The sequence below is a fragment of the Ictalurus punctatus genome, chromosome 6, assembly GCF_001660625.3.
Source record: "Ictalurus punctatus breed USDA103 chromosome 6, Coco_2.0, whole genome shotgun sequence".
Taxonomy (NCBI): Eukaryota; Metazoa; Chordata; class Actinopteri; order Siluriformes; family Ictaluridae; genus Ictalurus; species Ictalurus punctatus.
This window is the reverse complement of record NC_030421.2, coordinates 18,663,887-18,686,825: the sequence shown is the minus strand read 5'-3', so window position 1 is coordinate 18,686,825 and position 22,939 is coordinate 18,663,887. Positions and strand designations below refer to the sequence as shown.

At 41.7% G+C, this 22,939-nt stretch overlaps 2 protein-coding genes across 4 annotated transcripts in view; both read right to left on the bottom strand.

The window, feature by feature from the left end:
• The window catches only part of plekhm3 (pleckstrin homology domain containing, family M, member 3), a 41,506-nt gene extending 23,673 nt beyond the window's left edge, over window positions 1–17,833 (bottom strand). The window contains exons 1-4 of the mRNA XM_017470595.3: window positions 16,594–17,833; window positions 12,596–12,843; window positions 11,530–12,369; window positions 7,630–8,580 (exon numbers count right to left, since the gene is read on the bottom strand). Coding sequence (XP_017326084.1) covers window positions 7,630–8,580; window positions 11,530–11,980 — 1,402 coding nt within the window. The 5' untranslated portion in view covers window positions 11,981–12,369; window positions 12,596–12,843; window positions 16,594–17,833. The remainder of the gene's footprint in view (window positions 1–7,629; window positions 8,581–11,529; window positions 12,370–12,595; window positions 12,844–16,593) is intronic.
• Window positions 17,834–21,749: 3,916 nt separating this feature from the next.
• idh1 (isocitrate dehydrogenase (NADP(+)) 1) overlaps window positions 21,750–22,939 on the bottom strand; it is a 15,065-nt gene continuing 13,875 nt past the window's right edge. For all 3 annotated transcript variants that reach the window (XM_017470587.3, XM_053680933.1, XM_053680934.1), the window contains one exon: window positions 21,750–22,513. In XM_017470587.3, coding sequence (XP_017326076.1) covers window positions 22,420–22,513 — 94 coding nt within the window. In that variant the 3' untranslated portion in view covers window positions 21,750–22,419. The remainder of the gene's footprint in view (window positions 22,514–22,939) is intronic.

Here is a 22,939-nt window from a genome sequence, read left to right as displayed (position 1 = left end):
TATTGCAACATTGTGCAGAGGCCAAAGCCATCGAAGGAGATAAAGACCATAAGAATGTCTCCTTCTGATAATCATTAATAAAGGTTGACCATGGTTCATGTTAGACAGATTAAGTGTTTTCCTGTTAATATGTCCAAGTTTATGGTGTGTACCTTGGTCAGACAAAAGGTAAGCGATTGTACTGCATTTCCGAAAATCCAAAGATAAAACAAGCTTGGAGACTTTGAAAATCACTTCATCACTGATTTAAAAAGAAGAAGAAGAAAAAAAAAAGAAAAAAGAAAAACGCACAACAAAAGCTAACTGAACGCCAAACAGCATCAAATACAACCAGCATGGAGACTGAAGTCCTATTAAAACTGATATCGGCTAAAGCATGCAATGCTTTGTCTTTCACACTTCTTTCTTGTCCAGGTTTTCTTCAAAACATTTCGGGACCTACAAAGTAAGAGATTCATCCTGAGGAACCAAAACAGGTGATTGTAAGCTTGGGCAGGTGTCCCTTATCCAAGCCATCTGGGAGATACGACTTTGGGACGGCGTGGAAGAAGAAAGGACGCGAGAATGAAAAGAATGGAGAGTTAGGTATGCAGACAAACATGGACGAGCACGATTCTCAGCGAAGCATGGTGTCGGGCAGCCTACTTCACAGGCTGAGAAAGATAGAGAGATGGTAGATAAGATATGGAGGAACAAAAACAAGGTGGAAAACACACAGTCTCCAAAGAGGGGAGGTCTACTGAAGCTTTCCAAAGAGGAGCCAGTGAACACAGAGAAAACAATTCACTGATTAGTGTGTTATTGTTATGAGTGTCGGATGTAGGTTGGTGTGTAAGGGGAAAAAAGGGTTATGGTGCAGCAGTAAGACACACTTTACTGCAAGAATGGAAAACTTATTCATTTAATATATCTCAAAAGATTTTTGCATCATACCAGGGCACTGTTCAATTGTGATTGGTCAGAAGGTGTGTATATTATATATATATATATATATATATATATATATATATATACACACACATATACACACACACACACACACACACACATATACATATATCTACATACATACATATACATATATATATATTTTAATAACAGCAAGGTTCCGACATTAATTCTATCTTCAAGGCAAATTACAGGTTTAGATGTACATAAACTGATTTTAAAACATTTTTATTGTTGATATGGTGCAGCTTTCTGTAAGGAGACATTCAATTATCATTTTTGCAAAGAGTCTTTGCAGCATTCCGAGGTTGTTTTGAGGATGGGGAGTTTTGCTGTTTCTCAGTAAGAGGACAAGCTTCATTTTTGTCTTATTACCTTCAAGGGAGTTTAAAAAAATAAAAAAAAACCCTGACCGCTGAGGGAACGACTGTTTCTAGGTGTTATAAATGATGACAGGAATGAACTTGTTTTGCAGAAGTTCCACAAACGTAATTATAAAGAGATTTTTTTTTAAAAAAGTACATCATGTTCTATAATTAACAAGAAAATATCTTGTTATAATCTCTAGCAAATTGTTGTGGTATAAACAAATAAAAAGCCTTGCTTACTGAAAAATATTCAACTTCAGGACGGTAACGGCATCACACCACCCTGTTGTTAATCATTTCATTATTTTCTAATAACACCACATCCTGTCATCCATCCATTTTCTGTATCACTTATCCGACACATGTCCACGGGGAGCCTGGAGTCTATTCCAGGGGACTTGGGGCACGAGGCAAGGGACACCCTGGATGGGGTGCCAACCATCACAGGACATAATTGCAAACAGACATACACACTACGGACAATGTAGAAATGCCAATTAGCCTGCAATGCAAGTCTTTGGACTGGGGGAGGAAACCGGAGCACCCGGAGGAAACTCCAAAGCATGGGGCGAACATGCCAACTCCATGTAAATGCTGACATTCCACTACACTCTACAGTTATGTTTTATATATATATATATATATATATATATATATATATATATATATATATATATATATATATATACACACATACACACATATTGGACCTTTGGACATTCAATGTGATGGTACTAAAGTATTAAGATAGACTGGACGACGGCAATTCTTCATGTTGTCACACTTCAGGGTAAGTTCAGCCCACACAATTTGCTTCTTCATTAAACAATTGTCGAATTAAACACACACCCATGCAAACTCATACACACACACACACACACCCCACTCTATAACTACAAACCATTTCCAGTAAGTAGACTGTTATTTGTACATAAACATACACATTTCATCTAAAATAGCCTGAGCTCAAATGGCGCACTTGAAAACGTACTTTCCTCTTCAGTTCTCTGCTGAAAGATCTTCCATTCTTATGCGTCCCTAAACCAATATGCAATGGGTTGTTCTAGCAGAGCTTGAAGTCAGGCATCATGTACGGTCCTTCACTGCCAATGTAAACCTGAGGTTTTCAGGGGCAGGGACCCCAGACTATAAAAAGGCAGAGTTGGTGTCCCCCTCCTTTTGCTCCACCGCTGATGGGAGCCTGATCGTAGCGCTGAGCCACAGACCACGCAGCGGGGTGTCGTGTGTCATGGCTGCCCTGTAATCAGTGTACATGTGCAGCATGAACCCACAAATACCACCCTACTCTGAAAATAGTGCATCACTGTACTACTCACTTCACGTTCACTTGTTGGGAAAACTATTATTAAGAACACTTTTGCTTAAGGCATATGCTTCAAGAATGTTCAGTTTTTCAGCTTTTATGCAACAGGCAAAAACAAATCCAAAACTGACAGTGTGTCACAGAGGAGAGTAAAACAGTAATGACAGGACTGCTCGTCCAAACTCAAATGGACGGCCATAAAAGCAAATCATGGGGCTTCAGGAAGCTTCACAGGCTACAAATCACATGAGTTTGGCTTCTTTGATTAAACATCTTCAATCCAAAACCGTCAGCGAGTATAGTTTATTAAGCCAATATTTTCGCCCATATTCCAGAACTGACACAGTGCTGTAGATTGTGTTCTCAAATGGTTTTTTCAGCTTTCACAATGTCCATTATGGACATGAGTCCAAGAAGGGAGATTTGGTGCCCAGAATCTGTGTCACTTCTGGGAAGAAACTGGCCACGGAGGTACCACAACCTCAGCGTCTAGTGTACAGCGCAACGTATACCAAGTACGGTCCTTCATGAGCTTGCATATAAATCACTGAAATGCATAACCACCAATACAGCTTTGTACGTCAAAGCACATCGGTTTCTTTTTAAGGGGGATAATGAACAAAAATATTCAAACCGCCCAGATGCCACCTTCAAAAAGGTTCCTCAGACAAACAGAGAAAAGACACATGCAAAATGGCCAGGGCAAATCTAGGAGTGTGGGAAAGCGGTGTGTTTGATGTGCTACACAGCACAATCCTGAAAATGGCAGCTGTTTGTGCAAAAAAATATATAATCAAGGGCACTTCTAGGTGCCTCATTCATAATGGTTTCTGGTGGAATGGGCGTGTCTTGTTCTACAGGAGGCGCACGGTGCTTGGTGCAGAGAGGGTCACTCTGTTCCCCTTTCCACCGAGGTTCCCGCTTTTGACGCTTTCAAGCTAGCTCTATGGGAGCACGCCGAAGAAGCAGTCAGGTGGGGGGTGGTGCTTCTCTGCAACACAAGAGTAAAGACACCCAAGCTGCTGCTTTGATGTCCTTTATTCAAGCTGACACCCACTCCAAAAAAAAAAAAAAAGATGTGTACGATGGGGTGAGCATGAGGTTGTGTGTGTGTGGTGTGTTTGTGTCTCTGTGAGTGTGTGCGCCTAAGAAAGATGCGCTGACCATCTTTTTGATGTAAACAGTAGTAGCTAAGCCCCCACCTGACCCTGTTCCTCACTCCAGCTCCCAGACTCCATGCTATTGTCCCATCAACAGCTGTAACCTTCCCATTTGATCTGCCGTCCTTGTATCCCTCTACAGGGTCCTGCTTCAGGGTTGTGTGAAAAGCTCGAACAGAAAGATAGGGTTCAAGCAAAACTGGAGGAAGGGAAACGTGTTGAGGTGAGCGTGTGCTTCAAAGTTCTTTTCTTGCATAATGATTTGAATATAGATTGTCCAACTCCAATTTTATGATTTCTCTTCCCCAACACAGGTACATACACAGCTGGTAATTAGGTGCGGTATTGAATTGGGCTGTTTGGAGACCCGAGATATGCTTCACGGCTCCAATCCCACCAACACACTGGAGACATCTCCAACAGTTATCATAAATAAAGACTCAGGACATCACATAATGGTCACACTGTTTGAGTCAGAATTCATGCCAGCATAACATATTTAAAAACATCTTGGAGTATCAAGCCTAATGTGTTAGAACCACATGACCACAGTGTTATCCTAATGTGTTAAAGTGAACTTGAAAGGTGTAGTCTTGTTTTTTTTTTTTGAAGTTCCTAATGCACCAAACCCACACACATGCCTTGATTACACTACACTAAAGAGACTTCAAGCCATTTTGGCTGATGGCTGGATGTACAGACTACATTTTACGATGGTCAAAGAAAATGGTTGAGTATAGTGATCATGTGGACAACGACATGGATCTTAAAGCTGCGGGAAAAGTCAGCCTCTCTGGTAGAAACGGCAAGAATAGCATCTGATTCCTGTAAGAGGCAAGGAATACATATTCAATAAGAATTTTGGTCTGCCCTCCAGACCACATTCTTTGCACTAAATATGATGCCTAAATAACAATGACACCACTGGTATACTGAGGGTAGCATATGGTTTGGGATGCAGCCCAAACCTGAGGGTGTAATTATCTGCCGATGTTATCATAATCTCTTCAGCATTACGAGAATAAAAACCATTCTGCATGTCAATATAAATGTCTGCGATTATTGAGTGTGTGAAAGAGCAAAACAAGAGCTTGTACTGAGCGAGTGGGCTAACACTGGACATCCAACTAAAACAAAATGCGTTGTTGAAAGGGAAAATCTTCTCGGTGTTATGATCAATCAATGTGCTGATTGTGCAGGCATGCTGTCGCTGGTCTCCACGTGTCTCTGAGGCCAATGGCAGAGCTTGATGGCTAAAGTTTGAAGACAGGACCTTTTTGAAGAGGAGAGGTTTGGGTTAGGGTTTGGAGTGTTTGGTTGTGCTTCTTTCAGGCAGGATGATTTAGAATGTAGAAGGTGGGCATTTTAAAAACTTCCACCAATTCGAGCTTGGCAGCTGTCTGTGAATTACTGTGATTTACCAATACAGATTTTCGTATAGTTTTAAATATATTTTCCACTTCCTAGAAATAACAGGCAGGAATAAAAAGCATTAATTTGCTTCTAAAATTATTTTTGATCAACAGAACCAGCTAGCACTTAAGAAGAGGAGGTTTTGTTTTGTTGCATTGTCAATATAGTGGAAAAAGACAGCGGCAACGGAGACAGTGAGAGCAGCCTTTTGTGGGTGCTAACAAATTGGGGACAGCGAGGGTTAACCAGGAAAAGAGAGGCCAAAGGGGGGGATGGTGCTCAATCAAAGCCCAAGACAGCACATAGAATGCAACAGTAATAAGACGAAACTCAAGACTCTCCTTCTGTTAGAGAAACACCATCACTACTTTTTAGTCCTTCCCCCAACCCCTCACTGGGTCCATTGTCCTGCATGTCCAAGCTGAAACAGCAGCATCCCCTTGCTCTCCCAGCAGCCTCTGTCCTCTCAGCCCTCCAAAGGCAACTCCCCAACTAATCCTTCTGACAGGTCCTGGAAGGTCAAGGATATTTGTTTAGAGAAAAGCGATTAACGTGTAAAACAACTACAGGTCCTTTGACTGCCCTTCCGAAGTGACTGAAAGGGGGGGTCCAAGGAAACTGGCTCCCATTTGAGAGAGAGAGAGAGAGAGAGAGAGAGAGAGAGAGAGAGAAAGAGAGAGAGAGGAGGAGGAGGAGGAGGAGGCAAGATGGAGACAGACAAAGAAAGACAATGGGTGGAGGTGGAAAAAGACAAATGAAAACTACTCAGTTGTGGAAAATGGGCAGTGAAGGTTTGGTTAGATTTTGCAAGCAACCTTGGCACCTTCATCGGCAAAACCTTTTTCAGAGTAGAAGAATGAAAATAGTTATCCTACATTCCACTACAGAGAGCCAACTACGCAATACATCATCATATATACAAAGCATTTAACATCATCAAAAGAGAAGGGAGAAATAACATGATTTAAAATGACTCCGTATCCATGTGGGTTTCCTCCGAGTTCCTCCCAAAATCATGTCAGAAGATGGGTTGGCTACTCTAAATTGCCCCTAGATGTGAATGAGTGTGTGAATGTGTGTATGCATCATGACAAGCGATGGACTGGTGTGCAGCTCTGGGTTTGTTCCCACCTTTGCACCCAGCGTTCCCGGGATAAGCTCCAGACCTTGACTAGGATAAAGAAGTTACTGATGATGAATGAATGATGATGAAACAAAGAAAGCTACAAGGAAGTTGAGAAGCAAGAAGAGAGTAAAGTAACTCTGAACAGAAAAAAATAACAATAAGAGAGAATCTCACTGAAAGAACAGACTTTTATCCAGAACCTCTTATAAATCTCGAACAGTAAAAATCTATTTGCTTGGCCTGAATGAAACAACTCAACTGTTAACTGATTGGAGCATCCAGAGTGCTTGAAATTCTAAAAGGAGATTTTTTCCCTTCTTTATCCAGTTATTTTCAGGTGTCTGCTACCTGTTTGTTGTAATAATAATAATAATAATAATAATAATAATAATAATAATAATTTCAATGCTAACATTTGCACCAATCAAGGAAGAAGGCAACTCATTCACAGCCTTTACAGGACGTGGAATTTTAGCTCAGGACACTAATTTACACAAACCATATGCTGAAAATGTCACCCAATACCCAAACTCTACATTTCAGTCTCAAAATCTAGATATTCCTACTAACAAAAATCCCAAGTTCAAAAAAACCTGCCTGTAAACCATGTTGTCTACCTAAACTTCTGAAGCTGCCACAACAAAGCAAACCACCACCACTACCACCACAAACAGACGGCATATGACTATGAATAATACCACGTTGTCATGAAGCAAAACATAAACAAAAACAAAGAGCACATGGAGTCGGGGGATAGTGCCCATTTCCAAATTACAGACCAGTGCTGAGGATTCACCACTGGCTTTTTGTGAGACGGATGCCTGTTTGTTTGAGTAACAGAAAATGATTTCGTGTGGTCTTGGTTAACCAAAGTTCAGGAGCGGGATGCTTGGTGATCTCACTGGATGAAACAATGGAAACTCTCTGGAGCACATTACCGGTTTGAAGTAAAATCATAACAAATCGCTTCGGCACTTAAATGGTGCAAATGAACAGATGACGCCAACCTGAATTTTTATTGCAATTACAAAAATGACAAATGTCCAGGTCATGGTCATAGACATGACACGTAGACACCAATCTATAGTATCTAGGCGACATTTCTATAGTGTAAAATCTCAGGTCAAAATAAAGACTCAAAGAGACAATGATATGCTATAATGACTTACAATATTCACTGAGAGCTGGTTGGCAACCAAGACAAACATATTAATTCAAGAATATTTGGGATTTTATTAAATATATAAGAGCAGAGATAAATTATTAACAGTGGGAAAATATGGTACTTGCCTGCACATCTGAAGCTTTGAGCAGTCAGGCCTTTCTCTACAGCCAAACAAGTCAGAATGCTCAGGAAGCTTGTTGTAACAGACTGGCGCTTGGTTCTCTGGGCCTCCCTTTGGCGACGTTCTCGGGCTGGTCTGCTCCTCATTAGCACTCCAGATGGCGCTATACGGCTGCTCTCCCCTTGAGGTCTCTGGGCAGCCACGGCTGTGCGCAGGGCCTCCACCCAGTCCTGGGCCTGGGGCTCATTCTCAGCCCGCAGACGCAGCACCTCATCCGGGAAGATGGCCTGGAAGTGGGCACAGACTCCTCCATCAGCCTCATCCCGCTGCACAGCCAAGCAGGAGGCAAGAGAATACCGCAGCACGGGCTCGCACACTGGCCCTCGGCCCTCGGTTTGGAAAGCCTGCAGTTGGGTGCGGCTGAGCACGAAGGTGAAGGCGCTCCAGTTGTTGAGGTCGCTGAGTTGGTACAGGAGGCCTACTTTGAGTACATCAGCACAGTGCTGGGTGAACAGGGGCAGGGCCTTCGGACGGACTAGTGGACGGGAGGTTGGCAAAGAGACTGCATTGGGATCCAGTTCATGGGGATTTGGAGAAGCAGAAGATGACAGTTCGCCCTTACGATTAGTTGGACGGGCAACCAGGACACGTTCCCAAAGGAGCCGGCGCCACTCCAGAGCCTCCCACTGGCAGGGAGTACGGAGCTGCAACCGAGTGCTGTTGAAGAAAAGAGCCTGTAGCACGCGCCCGTCCTGAGGCTGAGGCGCACCCACACTCTGGCAATGGGACAGTGACAGGGCTGTACACAGCTGCCTGTTCCCGCTGCTGTCCAGGCTGTAGACCCGCAACTCGCAGGGCGTGAGCTCCACATGGCAGGTATTCCAGCGGCCCCAAGGTCCCTCCCTGTGCTCCAAAATCCCCTGTTTTACCAGACTGGTGGTGCTCTCCTTATTGCCTGAGAAACCAAAAAAAGAGTGTGATAGAACAGTTTTTTAAAAACCTATTAAATGCACAAACATAATGCTCAAAGTTGCTTTATTATTCACTACCTAGTGCAGCATTTTCTTGGAAGCATACTGAAACCTCTTGGAACCAATAACTGTTGGAAGTAACTAAGTAACGCACTGCATTATTGTCTCCTATTTCCTTCCCAACAACCACATCTTCCTGGCTGGTCATTTCCATCAATAATACTGGCGTCACATCAACTGTATAATGCTTAAAAGGTTCAGAGCAGCTGATGGCAAACAACAGTCATTTGTACAGCTACACATGGGGCATAATTGTGGAACAAAGACTCTACTCTTGCCCACAGTCAGCTGGTTCAATCAGTTCGTCACTGAAAACTCTCTGTTAAGAGGGTAGGATGCTCATGTTGGCGAATAACGGATGATATTTCGCTACACGCTATCAGTCCGTCAAGTCGTTGGGCAAGTCCTTTCACAAGCATTCCTTGTGACCTCATCAGGAAGAAATATTGTTTGCAAGGCTACTGTGCAAACAAAACGGCCAGAAAGCGACCCCTAATCTGTGGCACTCCTTTTCAGTCCTTCCTCTCTCAGCACCCCCCCGCTCCCTTTTTTATCTCTATTCACAGCAACCTTCTTTCACACACTTCCTTGGCTGAGGCAGTACCAGGTTTCCTCTCAAGTCTATGAATCTCGTGTAGATTAAGGATTTGGAACCAGTGTGATATGTTTCAGTATGCTGGAACTTAACAGAGGTCAAATGGAAGGTTTAAAAGCAATTTCCCCAAATGTTGTTCTTAGGTCTTATCTTTGGTTTAACATTCTCTAACCCCAATGCACATAATGAACCATCCCTTCCCTCTCTCTGTAGGATACTGTAGGCTGAGCTCAGTTGGGTCAGTTATGGGGCATCATCAGGTGCCGAGGGGCGTGTGGTATGCTCTAGCCTTGTGGAACCTCTTTCTGGGGGCTGAAGTGCTTCCTTCATTTTAAGAGCTTCAAAAAGAGCATTGGAGATCATATTCAGGGAAAGGGTCATTATTAATTTAATGCTGGTGAAAAAGTGGCGCATGCTGACCTGACTCAACTAGGAAGTCAGTGCTGTGTCATGGAGCGATGCAAGAGTGTAAAAGAACTTCATATAAAACCCAGTGCACCCTCTAAATGATCTTATGAATGTACCTGGCTGATACCAGAAGCAATCATTTTAAATAATTTATTATTTCAAGGATGTGGAAATTGACTGGGTGATGACAAGGTTGTTGTGCTGATGTAAATAACTTACGTCATCGTCTGACCAATTAACATGCAAATGTGCAGACATGCTTCATTGTGTTTCTGTTACTTTGTCCTGCCTAAAGGCTGATCGATCAAAATTAATAGCCTATCCCCCCCCCCACCCGCACTTATTACTAACGCCACAGTGCACCAAACAAGCACGGGGCACAACCAACAATCAAAGCTGACTTTCTGTTAAAACCAGCAACACAGCCACAGCAGTGCCTAAGGCATTAGAACGTCAATCTCCACAGGCTGTAATCAGACTAAGACAGCAAGGCTCACGTAATGCAATGGAAAATAGTAGTTTAAAATACGGATTATAATCTTTGCGTTTGGGGAAACAGGAATACCGGCCTGTAGGCGGTACGTTGTACAGCCACAGCAGCTCTCAAGTTACACCAAACCAATCATGATGGGGTTTGGCATGTTTAAACTCTCTAGTAGTGACCACTTGTAGGAGAGACTGAACTGAACTGGCTTTGAGAGAGATTTTAACATTAACATTGACCCGGGTTTGATTCCAGTCCTGAATCGTTTAAAAATGATAAAACAAGCTACAGTTAACTAAACCTGATATAAAACTGAAAGAAAACAGTGTGGAGATGGGAGTTGTCCCGTTATTGCAGTCAACACATCCATCAGGATTAGAATCTGAAGAACACTATGCAAATGTCCTTGAGGCATTAGTTCCAAGATACTAATAAATAAGCGGTCATTCTACCATGCTATTCACTACTATATCGCTCTTTTCTCCTTGGCACACTCAAACAACAACTGCGTAATTCACATTAGTCTAGACTGTGTCACATTTAGGATAAGAAGTGACAAGCACGACTAGGCAGGTGTAACGAAGCACTCCGAGTCACACAACTGTGGGCTTAGTCTGAGGGCTGCAATTAATCAATTTTAACTGAATGACTGAGCACAGGATTAAGCCTATGCGATACCTTGAAGAAAAGGTGACATTGATTATATCAATGTTGAGCTGCCCCCAAACTGTGCAATTACCTTAATGAAGACTGGCTAGAACAGTTAACAGGACTGAAAACAGGAGTCCGTGCATTCCCTATGGTCTGGGTCTGGCGTTTCTGCTATTCCTCACGCTGACTAATGCCTTTTCACTCGTATGCTAATCCTCTTAATATCAGGGGTAATTGGGACCCACTCTTTCACAGCATTGTGCCCATTTTGTCACAGAATTACATTATCCTACTATTACCATCTTTGTCGAGGATCTCTTTCATATTCAGATTCGCGCTTTGCCCAAACAAATGAACACAGCAACAAACAAACAAACACGCGCTGACCAAATCCAGGCACTTGTGGCCGTAATACTGCTAATGAAATCTAATCAACTTGGCCCTAACGTCTACTCGATCTAATTTCTTTCCCTTTGATAAAAAGGAGACGTAGCTGAATGATTGTTCAAGCAACAGGTGAGAGACTGTAAACAGAACTATAGACATGGCCAAATGCAGGTGTGTAGTGGGAGACGATAAATATATGGGAGGATGACAATAAGGGATAATAGAGATAAATAAAGGAATGAGACCCACTGAAGCGCATGAATGGTCACTGTGTATTACCTGAGCAGGTACAAACCATTACAGTGATGGGTCATGAAACTATTATATGGATTATATAACAATTCTTACCTTCCATTTGATTATTTAATGCCATGTTCTTAAGCGTGTTCTTGTCAATAGCTGGCACGCCGCTATCAGTGTACGACCGGTAGTTGACATCTGACCGAGATCTGTTGTGCCCTCGTTTGAAGCCCCCACTGGATGAACTGGTTGAGTTGGTCTCTTTGGCATGGGCTGCCAAATCATTGGTAGAACGTGCTCGGTTCCTCTTCCCGTTCTTTAGGCCTAGCACACTGAAGGACGTTTGTTCAGCCCAGGCTAGGTTGTGAGACGATATCTCCGGCTGTTCCCCAGTGAGCAACCCCCATACCCCACTGGAGTTCAACTTGTCCAGAGTCAACACCTCTTTTAGTTTGGGAGGGCAAACTTGTCCAGTTTCTTGAGCACTGTTCAAGCAGTGCAGGTAATCCTCTGTCGCCTCAAGGGCTGGACTGATGTCCTCAACCTCTGATCCCTCCATCACCTCCGAAGTCTAAGCCCCAAAGAAGAGGTAGAGGAACAGAGAAGGCAGATGGATTCTTTGTAATTGTGAACTTCAGAAGGAGAGGATCCACATGCCTCAAGGCCACAAAGATGCACCATCTGCCATCTAGGCCCAAGAAGAAGCCTGGCTAAACTGGCTGTCCTCAAAGGCTGGAATCCCTTCCAGACACCATTAATAAGGCACGGCTTAATGTTGCTGTCTCTGTTGTTTTAAGAAAAGTGGTGGCTAAGAATGGTGGTTCGATCCCATCATGGTGTTGTTTAGCTTAGGTGTTGCATGCGTTCAAGTCAGGAGGCAGCAATATCTCAATGAAAGGGACTGAAATGTGGTGTACGGAGCAATGGTCCACCCAAGGCTTCAACATCCTGCATCAAAGTAAATTGGACAAAAGCACATTAGATTCTCCCGCTGGTCATTATAGACTTCTCCTGTTCTAACATCAAGGTCTAACATAAGAAGGATTCACATTAGTATCATATGACTGCAGCTACTGCAACAAACATGTTTCAATATTTCCTGACTCAGCGATTAGAAAGCCAGCATGCTGGCCTGGTTTAGTCATTTCACTTGCCTGGAGAATAAGCACTTTACCTGGTTTTGGAGGTGGTCAGATCATCCCGTTGTTCTGAGGTGGGGTTCTCCACTGTCTGTTGCTATTTCTTTCTGTGTGATGCTGTCTTCTGCCCAGACTCTTGCAGGTTTCCCTCTCTCTCACACTGACATCGATTTCCTCTGCCTGTGCTTTCTGCCTCATGGTCTTTCACTTTCTTAAGGCCATGCATTATTTAGAGGGTATTACATCACCTCTGGCCAATGCCGGAACAGCACATTCAGCATCCCTGGGGGTGTTTGTGAGAAAGAGGGATGGATTAATGGATAAGGGATGAGCTCAGGAGTTTGCTGCAGCACACGAGTTTCTGCATTTTATACTGAGCTCAGATCTAACAGAGAACGGTAACTTAATCCTCCGTCCAAGAAACCATTTGAAACACACTAAACCTTAACAAGGGTTTAACAAGGTGACACAAGGTGACACACAAAGCAGGGGCAGTCGTATCAGCTACAAAATACGCCTCAGCCAAATGACATCTTGGCCACAGTCGATAGGTGGTGACAGCGCATTAACAGCATTTGACAAATCTGAGACACATTTGCTGCCACAAAACTGGCAGGATCATCGAGGTGCTGGAATTGAAGCCTCCTGTAGAGATGCAGAGGCACGTTCTATTTTTAGCTTTCTCCCAGCACGTATTCCCACTCATCACAGTTACACTGGCAGAGCAGGATTCTACACTATGTGTCTACATATGTACAGTCTGGTGTTTGGAAAATAATTATGCGAAGGACGCCTTCTTCAAAAATAGAGCATAAACTATGTGGGCAAAAGTTTGTGGTCACCTGACCATCATACCTACATGTGTCTACTGGACAACCCATTCCAGATTTAGTCCCCTCTTTGCTGTTATAATAACCTCCAATTTCTGGGAAGGCTTTCTACTCGATTTTGGGGCGTTGCTGTGGGGATTTGTGTTCATTCAACTACAAGAGCATTAGTGAGGTCAGATATTAATGTCAGGTGAGGAGGTCTGGGGTGCAGTCGGTGTTCCAGTTCAACCGAAATTGTGTTCAGTGGAGCTGAGGAGTTCTTCCACTCCAACCTTGGCACACCATGTATTTGTACACAAGGGCATTCTCATCCTGGAGCAGGTTTGGGTCTTTTAGTTCCAGTGAAGGGAAATTGTTTTGCTACAAAAGACATTCCAGACAATTGTGTGCTTCTAACTTTGTGAAAACAGCTTGGGGAAGAACAACATATGGGTGTGGAGGTCAGGTGTCCACATACCTTATAGGCCATATAGTGTATTTTATAGATTATATCCAAGCCCAAGGGGTTAAATTGGACATTTTTGTAACAATAGTCTTGTCTTTGTCCTTTCTGTCAGTTGTAATCTCCATATTTATGATGAGACTGATGGTCTGCACATATATTCCTAAACTCACACTAAAGGTTAATCACACCAAAGGGACAGGCATGAGGACATACTGTAAAATGAACAGAAATTATTTTTCATCTGTGAGCTTTCCCAACAGAGTGTTTTGATCAAATGGAGGTGTGATATCCAGGTGCTTTCCACCATACTGCAACGGGAATTTGCTTAGGGTTGATTACACGATCACCTGATCAATAATATTTGCATTGACAGTTACAATTTTGCATCAGTTAATTTCCTCGCAGCAAATGAAATGCAAAACACTACATGTTCTCTCAATCTGGGGAAAGAAAACTAACAAGATTCCAGCACCCCCCCCCCCCCCCCCCCCCCAAAAAAAAAAAAAAAAAAAAAAAGACATGGTAAGTAAAATCTCTTAGGTGAGTTCGAAACCGAATTTATTGTTTATACATCAACAAACATCAAAATCACCCAGTACATAGCAGATGTTAGCACTGACTAATGTGAAACCTCAATCATGGACCAGAAAAAAAAACAACAACAAAAAAAAAAAAACAGAACACTGACATGGCAAAGAGAAATTGCTAAAATCTAATGTAATCTAAACCCCAAAACATCTCAAACTCAAACACATTCAACACAGCTGAGAGATATACAGCCATGTAGACGTAGCATAATCAACAGCCACAGCGACTACATCGTCTTCAGTCAAGTAACTATAACACACATTATATAACATAAATATAAATATGCCTAGTCTTAAATAAAGTTTAGTTATACTACGCAGTATTTTTCTTATCTTTTTTTTTTCAAAACATGCAAACAATATGTTCACAAAATGAAAAAAAAAAATATTCAAACATAAAATTTTTAATAGTCTAGAGTGAGGGTTTGTCCAATTTTGTTCTACTTATAACGTAATCTAAACATCAAATATGCATTAGAGATTGTAGGCACATTAACTTTTGGAAATATTCAAATATTCATTTAAGTTACACAGATTTAACAGAATATGAGAAACACTATGTCCATTGAGCTCCAATCGACCCAGCGTCCGTTTCTAATAAACTAAGTGGGGATTCAGCCATTTTCCCAGAAAAGATTAGAGATCTTTCGAGGACTGGACAGTTGATATACAAGTTACTATTCATATGTTGATATTTTATTTTTTCAATAAACATCATTCATTAATTTATTCAACTTCAGTAACCACTTTATCCTGCCAAGGGGCGCAGTGGGATCCAGAGCCTGCATATGAGCCTAAACCAATGCAGACCTGGGGAAAAAAAGTCAAAAAAGTCATGCCGGTGAAAGATTTATATACACGGGTCAGCTGTGTACCCGTCACTTTAACCGCAACAGAGATGTAGACAAGAGAGATGTTTTTCTCCTCCATATACTAGTGGGTGCTCTCCTTCGTATGGCTCATATGTAGTCATAAGCTTCATTTATCTGCACTCATCTACACAAGTAACACTATTTAAACAAAAATGTAGGCCATGCCCAAACTGCCCACACACACACACACACAATTGTATAGACTGCGTTTGGATGCTGTAGCATTATAATTTCCTTTCACTGGAACTAAGACACCCAAACCTGTTCCAGCATGACAATACTCTTTTTGTACACAAAGTGAGTTTGGAGTGGAAGAACTCCAGTGAACCCTGACCTCAACCTCACTGAACACCTTTTGGGATGAACTGCATCCCAGACCTCCTCATTCGACATCAGGGCCTGATCTCACTCATGCCCTTGAACACAATTCCCCACAGTCACGCTCCAACATCTAGTGGAAAGCCTTCCCAGACGAGTGGAGGTTATTCTAACAGCAAAGGAACGAGATGTTCAACAATCACTTATGGGTGTGAAGATCAGGTGACCACAGACTTGTGGCTGCAGAGTGTGTATATTATATATGTAATATATACAGTATGTGAGAAGATTGTTCTTAATCCTATCTTTCTTAAGAAACATTCATTAAGGGATTTGGGCTATTTCGCTTTTTGGTTCTTGCTATATTTGTAAGAATGTTAAAAAAAAAAAAAACCACCACACATTTTTTTCTCCATTTAAATTAAAACCGTGAAACCAAGATATATTTGAGACTAGATTATCATAGATTAAAAGATTTCTAGATGAAAAGAGGAGTATAAACTGGGAGCTTGAATGTTCTCTTTTTACAACACCACATCAGCACACAGTCAAATGAATAACTTGATGCCAGCTAACAACACAGCAGCTGTTTACAATAAACACAACAAGAGCACAGAAAGAAAAGAAAAAAACAAACATGAGCTACGACATGGAGAAACCGTAAGATACAATTTACTATACATGCAGGTTTTTGTTCCTAATCTCATTTTGTGTTCTAGCTAACGGATCATCACTGGCATCTCTACACAGTCCAGTTAGAGAGCTAGCTACTCGCACTGTTAGCATAACAGTACCGAGCTAACAGCTAACTGTCACGTACATCCTTGAACAATGACATTTCCTTTCCATGATCATGTATTACACAGAGCACCCGAACACATTTCCATCCAGTCAAACATGCTGAAATTACATCCTACAGGAAGTCAAAAAGCCGAATATTCCGTGTCCATATTTATGCAGTAATATATTCTAATGACTCACCTGAATGTGTTTACAAACTGTCATACTCCGCTGTGCAGCACAAACGCGCCCCAGCGGAAACTTAAGCTGGCGGATAAATGGTTCCGCTCGCCTTATCGTTGCGTCCTGTGACTAATCTTCAGTGAATACTACTCTGTATGGCTAAAAGTTTGTGGACACCTGACATCACGCCCATATGTGCTTGTTCCATCCATCCGTCCATTTTCTGTACTGTTTATCCGACAGGGTTGAACCTGGAGCATATCACAGGGAGCATCAGGCACAAGGCAGGGTACAAATCCATCACAGGGCACACTCACACACATTCGTATACTATGGACAATTTTGACATGCCAATCATCCAACAATGCATGTCTTTGGACTGGGGGAGGAAACCAGAGTACCCAGAGGAACCCCTGCAGCACAGGGAGAACCAGCACATTCCACACACACAGGGCAGTATACTGCTGTGGGAATCGAACCCACAACCTTGGAGGTGTGAGGCAGACCTGCTAACCACTAAGCCACTGTGCACTCTACTACAGAATACAGTATGCTATAAATAATTCCCTTCACATGTACATAGGTAGTTTGGAGGTCACCATCACTTCACTGTCACACAGAATGGCTATTGGTCTAGAAGTGTAGTTAGTTAATGCCCCAAATGCAGGACTGCAAAAATTCAAATATCTTTTTTGATTAGATTATGCTACACTATATGGCCAAAAATATGTGAACACATGACTGTCACACCCATATGTGAGTCTTTCCCAAACTGTTGCCACAAAGTGGCACAGAATTGTCAAGAGTGTCTTTTGTAGCATTACAATTTCCCTTGGTTAACACATTTAAAGCCATAAAGAATTTTATGGCTAAATGCATGTTTTTTTTTTTTGAGAATTAGTGTTGGAAAATGATTTTTCATTTTGCAGAAATTATAAGGGTTAAATGGTACACCAATAGTGGAATCACCCACACAGCAATGCTTTATGTCACTCAGAAATACAAACTTCTGGGATTAACTAAAAATATGGGCTCGTCTTCCATAGTTCACTCAAGTTTTAAAGTTTTCCATCTCCAGGTGTCTAATCAACACCTCATGTCATATATTTAAACTATCAACAAGTTGATACCATTAACTCTGTATGTCCAGTGTTCCTTAGTGCCACCAGAAACTATATCACTATTTCTTTTATTTTGTTTTACCTCTTTCTTTCTTTCACTCTCTCTCTCTCTCTCTCCCCTGCTCTCTCACTCTCTCCTTCTCTCTCTCTCTCTCTCTCTCTCTCTCTCTCTCTCCTGCTCTCTCACTCTCTCCTTTTCTCTCTCTCTCTCTCTCTCTCTCTCTCTCTCTCTCTCTCTCTCTCTCTCTCTCTCTCTCCCTCTCTCTCATGCTCTGTGTCTCTCATCCTTAAAGGGAACAGTTGTTTCCATGGGGATGGCAGAGGCGCTCTACTCTTCAAAAGCGAGCAGAGCAGAGGTAGCTGGCCCTTTTGTGTTGGAGAAGAGAGCACGCAGCAACACTGGCCAGATGAAAGCCCTGCCATCCTTAAACCCAATCATAATTTAGTCGTCAGTGCAGGAGGATGTAATCAAAAATACAGAGAGAGCGCACAAACACAGTGAAGGGGAAATAAAGAGAGGAGCCACGTCTGGGTCAAGAAATATCAGAGAGGAAAAGAGAGTGAGAAAGAAAGAGAGAGAGAGAGAGAGAGAGAGAGAGAGAGAGAGAGAGAGAGAGAGAGAGAGAGAGAGAGAGAATGAAAGAGATGGGGTGAATAAATATCAATAAGATAAAGAAGCAGTGTTCTGGGCAAAGGCTTCTTCTGCTTCAACCTTTTTCCTGAGGCTTGGTGTTATGAAAGTATCCAGAGAATGAGAATCCAGCATTAAAGCAATAGGATGCCCTTACAATTCCCATGCAAAGAACTTTTCTCTTTCTTTAGACAAGTCTTTTTATTATTATTATTATTATTATTATTATTATTATTATTATTATTATAATTTCTGCAATCATAATTGAAATTGTACCTATTAATCATATGATCAAATTATCTATATTTTCGGGGGGGTCCTTTGTCCCCCAAAAACAACAGCAGGTGCTCTTAATCCCAGAAAATATACACCAGTTAAAAACATTTTTAGCAGAACATTACTAAAGGCAAATATGTAAACATGATTTTCAGGTAAACTGTCACATGTTGGGTATCATCACCTAATGGCTTAAACCATAAAGAAATAATCTTTTAACTTGAACTTGGGTCAAATGTTATGTAAATGTTGAATTTCTGCAAACAGCCATCTGAAGGATTACCATTTCATATTTGTCGTTAATTTCACCATTTCAGCATTGAGCGCTTTGACCCTTTGTAATGGTGCAGCCGTTTGAAAAGGTCCTCTCTCCTGCACTCCTCCCTCTCTTTCCAAATGTCACTTACAGGGGCAGGCTGACTCCCCTAATAGACTCTCAAAAAAGAGGAAGGGGGGAGCAGGAAGACAAAAAATAAGAGATTCTACTGGGATGTTTTTTTTTGGAGCACATTAGCATTTAGCGTGATTTCACATGCAACTCGATGTGTGTCAGGCGCAATATGGAGTCCGTGAGTTTACAGCTGGGGCTCACATCACCATTATCCCTCCACAATGGCGCAGAGAGGAACTTATTTGAAGCCATTAGCCGAGGCCTTCATGTCCTTCATTAGAGGGGCTTTTTTGAAATAAGCCAAGACAATGAGCACACAGAAAGGGGAATGAGGGGGAGAGGTAGGGAGGGGAGTTCACAGATTTAAACAAGTCCCCATGATAATTACTGTATTTCTCCTCTGTGGCCTGAAAGAGACTTGAATAATGTTTCTTTTCCTGCAAGGGACCTGGACAATGGACGTTCGGCTAGCTTCAAGCACTGCCGGCTTCGGCCTATTAGCCTGCAATCTTCTAGCTACTCTTCTAACCCTCCCCCCGTCTCCATCCTCCCCCTTCTCCTCTGCAACCTCTCCAGTGACAGAAAGCCTCTTAATGACATCCAGGCAAATTTGCAGTTCAGCCTCCAAGAGTAATTCAAGGGCTCCGAACCACAGAGCATAAGTGATATCTATCGGACTTTAAAAGAAAAGCCAAACATAAATTTGACTTGATCTGCACAGTTTAGGTCTTGGCTGAATTGTATGTTTTTGGTAATAGACACATCTCAGAAATGTTGTATAATATATGGCCAAAAGTATGTTGATGCCTGAAGATCACACTCATACGTGCTTGTTGAACATCCCATTCCAGATTTAGTCCACCCCCTTTTGCTGTTCTAATAACCTCCACTCTTCTGAGAAGGCTTTCCACTAGATTTTGGGGCGTGACTGTGGGGATTTGTGTTCATTCAGCTACAAGAGCATTAGTGAGGTCAGACACTGATGTCAGATGAGGAGGGCTGGGGTGCAGTCAGTGTTCAAGTTTATCCCAAAGGTTTTCAGTGAGGTTGAGTTCAGGGTTCTGTGCAGGACACTCAAGTTCTTTCACTCCAAACTTGACCAACCAGGTCTTCATGGAGCTCGCTTTGTGCTTCCCTGGAATGGGATGTTCAACAAGCACATATGGATGTGATAGTCAGGTGTCCACATACTTTTGGCCACATAGTGCATTTTTATCTGAAATATGCACAGGTTGTTCTGAAGGCCACTTTACTTATATTCCTGTCCTTTACCTTTATATTACATACAAACTTTGCAAATGTAATATCATTAGGAAACAAATGTGAAATCATAAGAGCCTTGCCACATGTTGCCAGAACTTTCTTTTCTATCATACAGAAAAGAAAGAGAGAGAGGATTTATATCCAGCGACATCACTCTAAGCTTCTACTGGAGGAAAATGTACCGCTATAACCAACCCCTCACTAATACACACGTATCACACTCACACCAGGTGTCACAGACTTTCCATTTCATCTTAATAACACTCTGCTCACAGCAGCACAACAGCAATCTTTATTGCCACCAAGACTTGAGAACGAGTCTCCATTCTTATGAATCAAACTCAATTTTCCCAGCACAATAGTGTCCACCTGACTTTTCATATCTTTCTTTGGCTCCTGGCATTCGCAGCACTGGCTCTGCTTGCATGTCACCGCAGGATTACCCAGCTTGGCAATATCTAATCACGTCAAGGATCCTTAAAGCACTATAGCATCCACACATTTGGGCACAGCAATCAGCAGCAGGCTGTCTCATATCGTACATACATGAAACAAATATGGGATGTGATTCTTTTCTTGAAGGTAGTCAGTGTGAGAGATACTGATGTTTTAAACGCTCAGACTGAGCTAGTATGTTTTATATAGTAAATACGCAAAGAGACAATATGTTTATATAAAGCTTTTCATGCTGTAGTGTTGATGCTTATCTTGAAGCCAGAAGCAGAAATGAACAATAATTCCAGTGCTGCCCTCAGTTGGACAAAACAAGTCAACACCACATATTGTTTAAAGCACACCTATTATGGTTGTGAAACATGCCTAATTTTGTTTTAAAGGTCTCATACAATAGATTTACATACATACAAGGTAAAAACAAAAAAACAACACTTTAACGTGCTCATAATTTAAACTGCTGCATTACCTTTTTCCCCCCCAGTGTCACAAATGACTCGTTAAATGATTCGTTCTAAAGGATTCGTTCTAAACTCCTCCTTTCAGAGAGCACACTCTGTTCTGATTGGTCAGATGTCCCAGTTTGTTGTGATTGGTCTACCGCTGTCAGCGTGTTTCAAAAAGGAAACGCCCACTACCATAACGTGTTTCAGCTCTCTCTTTTCGCGAGCAGCCGATAAAGACGAGAGGTGGGGCTTTTTGTTACAAACCTACGTAGGTTAGTACAGGAACTAAGTCTGGATTTACTAACGACTCGTTTCAGCTGTTCAGAATCGCTTCCTTCTCTTGGGAGCCAATAACTCCGTTTGTTGTGCGCTTAGATTTTTGAAACTTTTCAGACTTTTTTAAATTCATAAAACAGCTCTAACACACACCACATGAAAGGTAATATCTGAAAAACCATAATAGGTGCATTTTAAGAGCTGAAAATTGAAACTGGAAAAAAAAAAATCCTTAAGAATAAGTCGACATAATTTGTGGTCCCATTTTTTTTTATTAGCCTAAGACTAATAATAAATTCTAGAAAACATGATGGAAACACATTTTCAATGAATTTATTCCACTATTGATAGGTTTTATACGTTGACATGATCTAAGAAAAGACACCACACACACATACACACGTATATAAGGCAACAAGTGTTTGAAAACCCTGACACAGCCTCACAGCCTGGCCAGAACATGTCCTACATAATTTACTGCCTAGGGAAATGTAAAAATGTCAATTTGTTATGTTGTTACAAGTGCATTATAAACTTTACAACATTAAAACAATGCCTTAGATTGAGCATAAATCTGACACTTTGAATGCATTCAAATTAATATAGTAAGTACAGGATTCCTAGTTGGAGCTAAAACAGTAAAAAAAAAAAAAATTTATATATATATATATATATATATATATATATATATATATATATATATATATATATATATATATATATATATATATATATATATATATATAGTGCTGTATGTGTTTATGCCATCTCCAACCCTTTAAAACGCTTTGTACCCTTTCATTTCTTCCTCCTGAAAGTGCCCCCGTCTGGTAGTAGTGGTATGGTCCTGTGTGTCTTTGCACAGACCAGGAGACGAGGTTGACCATGCCTGTGGATTGGCACTGGACGAGGGGTTGAGATCTGAGTGCGTCAGTCCTGTGAGTCTGAGTGTGTACAGCGTGAGTGTGTTGAGTATAATGGACGGCTTCACAGTTTGGGTTGGCTCAACAGCTTGACCTTCAGATTCTCCGCCAGCTTGTCCAGGAACTCGAAGGTGTTCAGGTAGTCCGCGCGCTGCACACTGAGAGAATAAGACAGGAAGATGTCACGGCTTTTCCTCAATCCTTGGCAACATTTTATTGTGTTCATTTTATTTAGTTAAAAAATTTCACAAAATACTCTGCTCTCTCAATCAAACAAAACAGAGGTTTATCAAAAAATATATCTGTGTTAAATATAGGTGTGCAACAATTATCGGCACCCCTATGAATTCATATGAGAAAAATATATTTGAAGTATATTCCCACTGATATTTAATTTTTTTTAGTACACCTGGGTGACTAGGAACAGGAAATTGTTCAACCATGACTTCGTGTTTCACAGGGGTATAAATATGAGGTAACACATAGGCCAAATTCCCATAGTCATTCAGAACACTGGGTAAGACCAAGGAATATAGCTGTGATGTGCAGAAAAAGGTCTTTGAGCTTCACAAAATGGGAAGTGG